This window comes from Micromys minutus, assembly GCF_963924665.1.
Source record: "Micromys minutus genome assembly, chromosome: 21".
Lineage (NCBI taxonomy): Eukaryota > Metazoa > Chordata > Mammalia > Rodentia > Muridae > Micromys > Micromys minutus.
In genome coordinates, this window is record NC_137956.1 from 19946102 (window position 1) to 19959214 (window position 13113).

The 13113-nt window shown below is 39.8% G+C and overlaps 1 protein-coding gene across 5 annotated transcripts in view; it reads right to left on the bottom strand.

Annotated features, from left to right (window-relative positions):
- The window catches only part of SNAP91 (synaptosome associated protein 91), a gene marked incomplete at both ends in the record, with an annotated part of 106271 nt that overhangs the window by 62878 nt on the left and 30280 nt on the right, over positions 1 to 13113 (bottom strand). For all 5 annotated transcript variants that reach the window (XM_080934254.1, XM_080934253.1, XM_080934252.1 and 2 more), the window contains 5 exons: positions 1451 to 1562; positions 3016 to 3109; positions 4354 to 4456; positions 5593 to 5668; positions 6311 to 6453. In XM_080934254.1, coding sequence (XP_080790380.1) covers positions 1451 to 1562; positions 3016 to 3109; positions 4354 to 4456; positions 5593 to 5668; positions 6311 to 6453 — 528 coding nt within the window. The remainder of the gene's footprint in view (positions 1 to 1450; positions 1563 to 3015; positions 3110 to 4353; positions 4457 to 5592; positions 5669 to 6310; positions 6454 to 13113) is intronic.

Here is a 13113-nt window from a genome sequence, read left to right on the forward strand (position 1 = left end):
TGACAACATCAGGGTGATGGCTCTTATGGGACAAAAACGTCAGGCATCAGGCATGTCTTCGCAAGTGATATAACTGGCAAAGGGGGAGGCAGAATCCATGAAAGTTCCTGGACATGCCACCTTAATAAGGTTTCTGAGTCTCCAAAGGTCTGGGTAGTTTAAAGAGTGCTTTATATCAAAGGTACATTTTGCAATCAGAGCTCCCTGTGACTAAAACATAGTTCAGAATCTGCCAAGCTGCCTTGATGTTGCAGGAGACACACAAAACATGTGAGCACGCGCTGTGAGAAGAGCAACCTGTATGGCGACGCAAAGAACAGAGCTCAGGCAACAGAAAGTTCCACAACTGCTCCAAACTTAGGCTACCAGAGCCTTGGTTACAGAAGAATCTAAAGGTACTAAAGGAGTGTACAAATGATTTACATGTTGTGAAAACCCTCCTCATGCTCCAACATGGGCCGCTAGTGATAACAGAGACGTGTCTTCTTCAGATAACAGTGATGTTCTTTAAAGGAGTTGTTGGCTTACTTCTAGGGACCAAGATTCTGACCAAAGAGAATGAATTGGTCCTCAGACACAGAGTATGAACTATGTAGTCGATCAAGCTGTACAAACACAGGGATGTCCTGGGATGTGTACCAGTCAAGCAAGACATGAATAATCAGGTAAGCTGTACGAACATAGGGTTGTTCCTAGAGTGTCATGCACAACCATGTTTCTCAGTTATTCTTTAAATCATATCTGTGACCTTCGGGAAATTCCTCATGACCAGCTAACAGAAGAAAGTTGCAGTTTGGTACTAACATAGTGAATAGTGACTCTGCAAAGAGGTGATCTGAATACAAAAATGAAACTTTCATAGTAGGCCAAGCCTTCTGTAGTACGCTATCCACCTTTTCTCCATAGGAAAGACCACCAGATCAAGGGTAGCAACTGGGTTGGATGATAGGGACTTAGCAAAATTAAGCCAAAGTACTGATTACAAGGAGTAAAGGATAGACCTGGATGAAAGATGTGGATGCCCCTTTTAAAATAGATAAATGTCATGAGTCAATCAACAAGCTTCTAGTAATAAGGAGGAGAAAATGCTGTAGGAGTGGCAATGAAGTCAGAATGGAGACCGAACAGGCTGAACAGCACAGGATTGGTGCCCGCCATTACTTCTAGTTTTCAGGGGGACAGGTCCTTTTAGGAGGGAGGAGATAAGCAGTCTGCCTACCTTGAACTAGATGTCTACCCTAGATGTGTATTCATCCTCATGGCCACATGGCTCAGCCAGCACCACCATCAAGAGTCCCTCAGTATCAGGCATCTCACACAACCCTGCCTCTGCTGAGGTACTCACTGTAGTGCTCAAGAAGCCAGACAACAGACTCATCCTGCAGATGATGAGTTTGTCAGCCTTATCACAACCCAGTCTGCCCAGATGGCTCACAGCAGTGTCACTTACCAAGTAAGTTAATGACGCCGTCATTGTAGCAAGCAAACAGTTTGATAAGATCTTTGAAAAGAAGCATAAATGCAGCATTTATGACACCATTTGTTAGTTCATTTGGGTGCACCTAGAAAAACGAGCATTTAACTTTAGCTGCACATCATCAAGTTAGTAGTTTTTCTCAAGTCATAATAAAACGTTCAAATGGCCACTAAGAAATTCACTTGTATTCTAAAAATGTTGGGTAGCTTTTATTAAGCCTAGCAATGTCAAAGGACTGGTTGCAAATGCTTTAATTATCTAAGCTAGAACCCTTAGTAAGGAAGAGGAAAGTTAAAAATAGATAAATAAAAAGAAAGAAAAAAAAACATTAAGATTAGACATCCAATAAAGATCTTGCTGTAAAATCTGTCAAAGCCAGTGTGGTTTGCAATTTCTACTTAAAATTTCATAAGAGTTGGTTGTTACGAGTAGGGCTCAATTATAGTCTAAGCCATAGGATCTTAACAAAAACTTTTAAGCTAGGAGTATTTGAAGAAAGTGTTTTAGACAACTATTACATTACAGAGGGCTGACAATGAGGGCTCAGAACTTTCCTACACATCAAAGTTTTTTTTTTTTTTTTCATGAGTCAGGTCCTCTTAACTGTTATTTTTGAGTTAATTATACACTTACAAGCAGTTGTAAGTAGTGAAAGGGGTAGACTCCATATGGCATTGACCTAGTTTCTCCAAATGTAATGAAAGAGCCCACAGAAATCTAATCATGTCACAGGCAGCATATCATAGGGCACAATCAATGGTCTGCGTTCTGAGTTCCCTGGGTTTACTTGTATACACTTTGGTTGTATCTAGTTCTATACAGCTTTATCAGACATGTGTACTGACCTATCACCACAACCAATTCAGGTCATGTTAAGATTATTTTTTATTTTATGTGTATGACTACTTTGCCTTCACGTATGCCTGTCTGTGTGCCCCCTCTGTGTCTGGTGCTTACGAAGATCAGACTAGGGCATCTGATCCCTGGGAACTGGAGCAGGTTGGGCACTGCCATGTGAGTGTGGTGAATTAAGCTCAGTTCTCTATGAGAGCTCTACTTTCTTAAGCACTGAGCCATCTCTCCAGCCCAACGGGTACGTTTTTAGACATATAAAACGTACTGACTCTTCCAGAAAAGACTTGTGATCTGTGCTAACACAAAATCTCTCTCTCTGCTGGACAGTATCCCTCAGGTAGTCCATGTCAGATGGGTTCTGACCAGAAAGCATGGTTACTTAGCTGCCTGAGGAACATCTGTGCACACTCCATCTTACAAGCACATCTAGACATCATTTTACACAGAACAGAAGGCTCGAGAATGCTGTGTTCACCTTTCTCTGACCTTAGGCAGCAGTTTGCAAACTTTGATACATTCTGGAGGCCTAGGAGACTGAGTAAAATGTCCCTGCAATTCATCTAGAAGGCTTTCTAGAAGGCTTTCTAGAGGGGATCCTATGGCAACATCTAACTGACCTGCAGCCCTTTCAAAGGAAAGACAAGGACCAATGATGCGAGAAATGTTTCACATGAGATACGTACATCAAACTCCAGCAGTGCATCGATCTGCCCCTGCAGGATTGGCATGCTCTTCAGGAGCTTTTCAGGGACCATTGTCCTCATTACACCATCAGCCCTAGAACACCACAAACAAACAGAAGCACACATCTTCGTGAGCACTAAATGCAGGGCCATATCTCTGTTCTCAGGTGCACGCCTCACTTTCTTTGTAAATCTCCTGAGATCACTGTCAGGCAGTGCTGTTGGCTATTTGATACGTCGTCTAGAAGAACAGCACATGCTCTTCTACTGATGGTTCTCAACCTGAAGGTCTAAAGACCCTTTCATACAGATTGCATATCAGATACCCTGCAATCAGATATTTACATTATTATTATTTTAAATATAAGTTTAATTTTAAACGATTTTTATCTTATATGCATTGGTGTTTTGTTTGCACATCTAACTTTAGTAGGGTGTTGTTTCCCCTGGAATTGGAGTTACAGACTGTTGTGCTATGTGGGTGCTGGGAACTGAACCTCTGGAAGAGAAGCCAGTGAGTGTTCTTAACTACCGAGCCATCTCTCCAGCCCTCTCCATTATGATTCTCAACAGCAGCCAAATTAGTTATGAAGTAGCAGTGAAAATATTTTTATGGCTGGGGGTAACCACAACATGAGGAACTGTATTAAAGAGTCACAGCATTAGGGAGGTTGCGAACCACTGTCTTAAATGCTGAGCCATCTCTCCAGCTTCTCTATAGATTCTTAAAATAAAATAATAAACCTTTACAACATGTTACCACTACTTTCAGTTACAAACAGACAAAAGAGCTGTACGTGCTTCTGGCTGAACATTTTAGCCCAGATTAAACTATTTAGAGGCAAATAAATAATACCTGTGTATTAAAATTCATTTTCTGCTTCATTGAGACCTTCTTAAACAGTAAGTAATGTCAATAACTAAATTATGGTATGTAAATTTCTTAGGAAAGTATTACTTCTCAAAACTAAATCATCACATACACAGTTTTCAACTCAATTTAAATTCATATAAGTAAATATTTTCATTTAACACCACTACACACTGAAATCAATCCTCTCAATTCTTCCCTTAAGTTATTTAAAGGTATATACACCGAGGATGTTGAGTCAGTTTTAACAGATAAAATTCCGCGCCACACCCTTTCTGAGCAGCCAGTCAGATTGTTATGCATGAAAACATAAAGTACTGCACACTACAGGGTAGCTTCGATCACACTGACTTCCTAAGCCTCTTCTTCAGGTGAATGTGAACTGGGCCTTCCGGGATCAATGCTAGCTGGCATATAATTAGTTAAATAAATCACATGTGCAGAGTAAGGAAGAGGGAGAGCCATACCCTTTCTTCACTCTGGCAAAGTCGAACGCCATCTGTCTGTAGGAGAAAGCCTTCTCGTTCAGGTATCTACTGTAACGTCGTATGAACGTAGACATGTCATAACCTGGGGAGGGGGAAAGGAGGGGGAGTCATGAACACAACGCTTTCCACTGCACTTTTCATACGAGTGATAATTCTGTAGCTCTTCAAAACAGTCAGGGATTGTCACAGTTGCCTCTAAGATGGAGTTCAACCTGTTGCAGCCAGACTCATTTACCACCTACTCACAAGCCAAGATTGGTCCATATGGGGTGCTCTGGCCATTCAATATGGAGATTATACTATCCAGCATGGAATGTTAGTCTTTTTCTTTCTTTCTTTCTTTTATTTTTATTTTTTTTTGTTCTTTGCATTTTGTATTTCTTGGTACACACAGCAGCCTGTTTCATATGTAACACGTGCAGCCATCTGATATGGGCCTATCTGGTATTACATGTATGTAATAGTAAGCAAATACACCAAGTGAGCCAGAGGAAATGGCTCAAGCTGCATTAACCTACAAAAACATTTCTTTAAAAGGGCATTTTTTTAAAATTTAGTTGATAACTTTTACTCCCTCATCTCCTCAATCTTTTTTTTTTTTTTAAATTTTAGTGAATCTTAAGCATAATTTTATTTATTTTTCCCCTTAAACTGTTTTTTTTTTTCTTTTATTGGGTATTTTTTAAATTTACATTTCAATGTTATCCCCTTTCCAGGTTTCCCCTCTGGAATCCTCCCACCCCATCCTCCCTCCCCCTGTTCTATGAGGGTGCTCCTCCACCCGCCCACCCACTCCCTCCTGCCTTCCTGCCCTAGCATTCCTAATACTGGGGCATCGAGCTTTCACATGACTAAGGGCCTCTCCTCCCACTGGTGCCTGACAAGATCATCCTCTGCTACATATGCGGATGGAGCCATGGGTCCCTTCATGTGTGCTCCATGGTTTGTGGTTTAGTCCCTGAGAGCTCGGGGCGGGGGGGGGGGGGCAGGGGAGGCGTGGCTGACAAACTGTGAGACAGGTTAAGTCAAGGTTCACTTTGCAATGTGAAGACTCCAAGTGACAAAGTACAATTAATATATATTATATATGATTAACTGTGTACAATTAAGTAGTTAATTTAAATAGTTGATTACATATCACTTTCTCAAATAACCAATGGAACACTCAGTAACAGTGATTTTGGATCAATGTCCACCTCCAGATTTGCTTATTCTCACCGTGAGATCCACTTTTATCTAGAAAGTTGCTGAGGTTGAATAGTGTATTTCTAGAGGCCAAATACTGAATAAATCTCTGGAAAACAAACATAAGAGTTAAACACCCATATTTGTGCATCAAACCTGTAAACAATTTATGATGTTAAAGCAATATTTTATTCATTTATGTTTATAATTTCGATTGTGTTTACTCCATTAGTTATGATGCGTCCTATGCTGCTAACTTTTCCTAAGGGAGAAACTACTTTTAAAACTCCAGAGAAACATTTATTGAATCACAATGAAATTTTGTGAACTTTGACTTCTGCTTATGCTAGAAAGACAGAAAATTCAATAGGCTTCTCTAGGAATTCCCTACAAAGGAAATAATTTAATTTCATCAATATTTTTAAAGAGTAAACATTCCATTAAAGCAATCTTCATTCACAGTCATAAGAGTTACTTCCTGTGGGAAAACAGCCCTCCTGATTCTTTCTCTTAACATTTTTTATCCTTGAATACATTCACATAGAATATACATTTAAATGTGGCTATATCACTGAGACAAGGTCCAAAGGAAAACACACTTGAAGATAGCTAAATCCAAGATTGGAATTATACTCAAGAAGACTGTGAAACACACGTTTCTTCTTTTCCTCCTCACTAGTGAAAATTCAGGGTCTTAAATTACCATATTCTACCTCTGGCTATACCAAGAAACAGTTGTATATTTGCTTACCTCATTTCCATGCACCATGAGATGGTGTGTGGTCACTAAAGCTTTAAATACCACCACCCAGCTACTGTTCGTCGCCCGCTCAAAGAGGGTGTCAGCCATCTGAGGAATATTGACATTGGTCTCATTGGTAGCCTGGATCAAATCTGTGAAAATAGAAGATATTTTATATAAACTATTTTATATAAAACTCACCTCAAACTTTAAACATTTAAGCTCATTACTACAACAGACAAGAGTTAACTGAAAAACATTACATTGTAGCATTCTTACATACGAACACATTAAATATATGTATTTTAACCAATGTATTCATTTATTATTGAACTTTTTCAGTTGAATTCTCTTCTGTATTTGTGTTGGTTAATTTTTGTCAGCTTTATACAAACTCAGGTCATCTGGGATAAGAAAACCTCAGTTGAGAAACTGTTTCCATGAGTCTGGAGACTGGCCCGTAGGAAAGTCTTCCGGAGCATTTTCTTGATTAATGACTGATGTGGGAGGACTCGGCCCACTGTGGGCAGCACAGTCCTTAGGCAGGTGGTTATGGGTTGTGTAAGAAAGCAAATTGAGCAAGCAAGGCGTGAGTGAGCATGACTCCTCAATAGCCTCTAATTCAGCTTCTGAATCCAGGCTCCTGCCTGGAGTTTATTCCTTTCATGGTGGACTATCTAACCCGCAAGCTGAAATAAACCCTTACCTCCACAAGTTGCTTTTGGTTATAGTGTTTTATCATATCATTGCAAAGCAAACTAGGAAAGTGTTCTTGTCTTTTTTATCTTTAACTTTCTGGTACATATGCCATTTTTAAGTGAGGAAAACACTAGGTAAGTTAAGTCTCTTGTCCTTCTAAACACAATGTCTTAAATACATAGATACTAATCTAATACATTGTTTGCAGAAGAAAACCAAAAATGTACTTTTTACAACATAGAATCTAAATATTTACTTCACTTGTATCTTAATTTTAAAGCATGCCAATATATACACTGCCCTATGATTATCAGAAACACAAACAGCTAATGAGCAAAGGCTCTTAGTGTAGTCATCCACTACCTTTATTCAGCTCTCAGAGAACACAGTGCAGTCTTTGGTTATGATCTGGCCTTAGACAGTTAGATAGAAGTGCTTTGTGATACATTTCACTATCCACATCCTCATATTAATACAACTTAAGGTATATAAACAGGGATGTACAGTGTTCATAAAAAACACTTAGTGTTGAAATGTAGCTGAAACAGCCAAAGATGTGGCCCCAGAACCCTGTTCTATCAGCAAATGAATAGAATTGTGACAGACATCTAGTTTTGAGTATAAGGTAGTCCCATGATACTATCTCAGATATAGCACAGTGATTTCATTTTTTCTTTTTCTTTTATTTTCAAAAAACTATTAATATGTTTGGGTGAAGTACATTTTGTATACATTTTGTTCAACAGGCATTTGCTGTGTGCAGTGCTTGGGGAAGCACCATATAGGAAACAGATCATTTCTACTCTTCACTAGCTCCTGGTATGGTAGGTTTGTATCTAATCTGAAGAGCTCAACAGGAATAGGGGGCCTCCAGTTGAGTTATGGGTGATAGTAAGCCATCTGATGTGTATGCTGAGAACTGAACTCAGGACTTCTGGAAAAGCAGTATGCAGTCTTAACTGGTAAGCCATCTCTATGCCCCCCCCCCCAAAAAAACTATTTAAATGTACATGCAACAGGGTTCATTCAGGAATATACATTTCTGAAAAGCTCTGGTGGTACAGGGTTAAGTATATGAGGGCAGATGTGTGTGTCTTATTTAGATTGAGGAGTAGCTTATTGTCAAAAAAGAGTCACATATAACCTCACTGAAGAACTGGATTATATCTTAGAGTTGGGGGTTGTTGGAAATTGGCTCTAATGCTTTGAATTAATCCAGTCCCCAAAATTGGGAATCTGCATGTCCAAACACTGAAGGTCCTTGTCCCCAAATGGTTTTTGATTGATCAATAAAGAATGAACGGCCAATGGCTGGGTGGAGAGGGGCAGAACTTTTAGATTTGTGTGGGCTGGGAACTAGAAGGAAGGAAGAAGGAAGAGTGGCTGTGATTTGGAGGGAGACAGATCAGATTTAGAGTGGAAGAAGGAAAATCATCTGAAATGTAGGTGAGAAGGAATGTGGCCCCCAGAAGGGCTTCCCAGAAGCATCTTGGGCAGCAAAGACCAAGGGGCTGCCTAGAAGGAGCTAGGGCAAGAAAAATAAAATATAGAATTAGAGGGTGTTAAGTCAAAGTACCCGAGGGAAATCTGAGCTAGCTAGCTGCAGGACTAGAACTACCCAGCCTTTGAGCTAGTCAAGGCATATTTAAAATTAACTGGTTGGTGTGTGTGTGTGTGTGTGTGTGTGTGTGTGTGTGTGTTTTATTTATTAATACATTGGACTCTGGAGGGTGGCTGAGAGTGTGACCCCCTGGGAGCACAAAGCAGTTAGCTAAATTTACTGCAATGGGGGGGGCAGTTCTAGCAGGCAAATACCAAGACAATTTGACTTTTACAAACCATGTTATCATGTGACTACCAAGTACTATGTCCAGGACGCACACAGGCACAGTATAAGGAGAACTAACCCCTGCATGGAAAGACGGATAAAGAAAAAGGAGGAAGCCACAAAGCCCATCCAGGATGAGGTGTAGAGGAACTGAACTAATGAGAATTCAGGAAAGGCTGGAGGAGAGGCAAGGAGCAGAATAAAGGCAGTAGAAAAAACTGACTGGACTTGCACAGGTAGAGGAATGGATGTTAAAGGGAGACAGAAAAGATTTCTCAGGCAATTTCACATCTTACTCTGAGGACCAGTAAATATGATTTACTATATATATAGTATGTATGCATATATATTATTTATATATTCTGTTATATATATTATATACAAACTATATATAAATATATATAATAGTGAATATATATTCACTACTTACCAAATATATAAATAATACAATAATATATAATTATATATATATTGGTGATAACTTTAAAGAGCTGTTGGTCATCTTTGAAATGCATGATGGGGGACTGGGAATAGACTCTATCTTAAGCTTTGAAGGAACATTTGGCCTAGATACAAATTGGGAGTCACTGGCAATAAGAGCTGAAACCACAAATAGAAGCTGTAACTTAGAGAACATGAAAAAGAAAAGAGAAAAAAAAATACATGAGTAAATAAGAATCAAGTTTAAGAAATCTTAGATGATTATTTATCTTCAGAAAGTCCCAGACAGAAAGTGCCGCTTAGCTAAGCCATCAGTGGATACAGAGCTCACGGAGTAGCTGCTGTGCTTGGCAATGAAGGTGTTAAAGTCAGTCTTACTAAAGGGAAAAAGGAAAGGAGAACACTTTTTATTTCTGAAAAACAAAACAAATGGGAAATAACAGGCTGAGGCAAAATAGAAAAATCCAGAAAGAGATCACATTTGTAATACAGAGCACACATAACGGAGAGGCTGGAACCACGAGAAAAACCAAATCTCTCCTGTCTTAGGTTGTTTCCACATTTGCACCTGTCCCTTGTCTCTGTGAATCCTTGTTGAAATGCAGCTATGCTTACCCAAGTGTGCTTTCACGCCACAGTGACAGAGGCGAACCTTTGTAATACTCCACTTAATTCAGTGGTTCCCCAAAGCCTAAAGCGTTTACTTTCTGACCCTGTGTAGGAAACATTTGGTGTCATATGTCTTTGTGTGGGAAGTATGCCTAAAGTGCTGGTCTTGCAGAGCAATGGTGTCTTGAGAAAAAGCAACTGTATGATTGAAGTGCTTCTCTCCGAACCACTAATTTAAAGAAAGTTTAAGAGACTTCGAACTACAGTGATCAGACTCCCTACTTAGTAGTAGTTACTATCACAAAAGTAAGAGAGTGGGACCAGCAAGATTCCTACGCAGTTTTATAAAGATACTTGCGACCAAGTCTGTCTGTCCGTCCGTCTGTCTGTCCGTCCATCTGTCTGTCTGTCTGTCTCTCTCCTCCCCCTCCCTCCCTCTCCCCCCATAGAGTGAGGGTTGTCTGTGCAGAAAATAGCTGTTCTTGGCATTTAATTTGGAAAATCATAATTTTCCCTAAAACAAAGAGGATTATTTTGTGACTTTGCCAAGTTTAATTTCTTTTTTCATTTTGTTCTTTTGAAAAAGGACATCACTATGTAGCCACTATGTTGTATCTACATGCAACTGGAACTTGCTATGTAGACCAGGCTAGCCTCAACTCACAGGGATTTGCCTGCCTCTGCTTCCCAAGAGCTGGGATTAAAGGTCTGCACCACAACTACAACATCCATTTTTAATGTTAAAAAAAAAAACTCTATATTGAGTTCATCAATAATTTAAGAGTTTACAGAACCCTGAAGCCAGGCTTTGGCTGTGATGTTTTGTTTCTAGCACTACTTGGCTGTCACACTCTTTATTTTAAAATGCCTTTAAGAGGTGATGAGGTCAATCTTTGCTCTCATTAGCAGATGATGTAGTTTCTGCTTTAGTTCCTCATTAAAGAAATTGTTTCCATTTAAATAATTTCAAAAACATAAAAATAAAGGTTTAGCAACAAATATGAAAAAAAAAGGTTATTGAAGTCTAAGTACTCTATATGTTATGTTTGACGTTTCCAGAACTTGGTTTTAATTAAAATTGAACTTTGAAAAAAATGCAACTGGAATTCTAAAATCTAAAATTTATTACAAAATTCTCCTTTCTCCTCTCCCTTTTCCCTCCATTGCTGTCTCTTAGCAACTTCAGCCTACTTTCAGGTAACAGAAATGCATCTGCATTTCATAAATTTTACATAAGGAGAGTCAGGCCATTTCCTCAGGGAAGGTCTGGATTCCTTTAATCCAATTAATTACACCGAGGTTCATCTACCCTGCCACAGTACGAATGGTCTATGCCGCTGTGGCATTGAGTGGTGTGGTGAATACAGACATGCCACAGCACCTGTGCTTATTTACTCCTTTCTCAATTGTCCACTTTTAACATTACACCCAAAGCTGCTGTGAGCCTCTCTATATAAGTGTGCACATGTGTAAGCAGGTATATAGTATTATTCCCCTTGTGTAAGCAGGTATATAGTATTATTCCCTTTGTGTAAGCAGGTATATAATATAGTATTAGTCCCTTGGTGTAAGCAGGTATATAGTATTATTCCCTTTGTGTAAGCAGGTATATAGTATCATTCCCCTTGTGTAAGCAGGTATATAGTATTATTCCCCTTGTGTAAGCAGGTATATAGTGTCATTCCCCTTGTGTAAGCAGGTATATAGTATTATTCCCTTTGTGTAAGCAGGTATATAGTATTATTCCCTTTGAGTAAGCAGGTATATAGTATTATTCCCTTTGTGTAAGCAGGTATATAGTATTAGTCCCCTTGCACAATTGCTTGAGAGTAGATGAACAGGGTCATTTCTGATACTTAACTTTAGAAAACTACTTTAAAAATTATCGGAGATAAATCCGCACTGGAGGTGAATGAACGAGTGTCCTGTCCCAGGACATCGATGGCAAGGCTTGAGATGGTCTGTACAGCTCCTCCACCAATCACCAGCTATGCTACAACCCATGGTGGATTCTGTTGTATTTCCATAATAGAGAGTAAACACAAACCCTTCTCACTATTCTATCCTGCCACAAAATATAAACCTCTTATTAGACAACTGAACATTTGTCATAGGAACTCTCTTTGAGATAAGTTAATTCACCAATAAGAAAGAAATACAAATGAGTGGGAGAGCACCCGGAACATCTTAGAGTTGTAAACAATTCTTCTCTGAAATAATACAATAGCAAAAGCCTGAACTGTTTTCAGATTCATGGTTACTTCTTTTCCCAGGTCTCTGTGTCACTGACACACACTTGGACCATATGTAGGGTGAATCACGACAGGTCCCCTGGGACCCCCGGCTTTGAGTGTCTCATAATCTCTCTTGTTGGATCACTTCCAGCATGGGCAGATTTGTGGGGAAGTAACTGCTTTTCTCTAATCGCAGCCTCCCTGGGGCCTCCCGCTGTCCACTGAATGAGCCCCAAACATTTCAAGCACAGATCTCATACCGTATACTTACACCCCCAGGTCTTCACTTACAGTTGCACCGTAAGTATAAGGTTCGCAACTTATACTTTACTGTGAGAACACAGCCTTTCATTAGAAGGCTCAGCTACCTTACAAATCTCTACCAAAACTCTTCTAAAACTGTTTCAAGCTGTTCTTACTGCCTTCTTGTCCCTGTTATCGCTGTACTGAGAGCTGATCTAGGATCAGGCTCAAACAGGCTACCCCCATGATGCTCTGACACTGTCCTCAAGACAAAGGGAGGCTTTGATCTCACCTTCCATACCGTGAAAGGTGGATGGACATTAGGCTTGGGGTCATGTATCTAGTTTGCAGGCTAACTTTGCTACTTACGGACAAGCTAATGTGGTGCCTGCGTGGGTCTGGTTTTGCACCTAGCCATGGGGATATTAACTACTTTACAGAACAGACACTGCCATTTATGCCAATCATCACCTTAACACATCTCCACTGTGGTCCTTATTGCACAGAGCTGTAACTGGTGCCTCATATATGTGTCTCTTCCAGCCAGTTCCACATCCTCCCGGAGGGAACGAGAACCCATGGGAACCCTCATACAGAAAAGACAGTTATCTGACATAGCTACACCTTGCTTACTATTTGTTCCAGTCTGAAACAATTTTAGGAAAGCACTGTGTATCCCTATTATCATGGCAGTCAGGATACAAGGAAGGAAGATGGCCAGTTCAGAATGAGCCTGGGCTACAGGGAAAGACTTTATT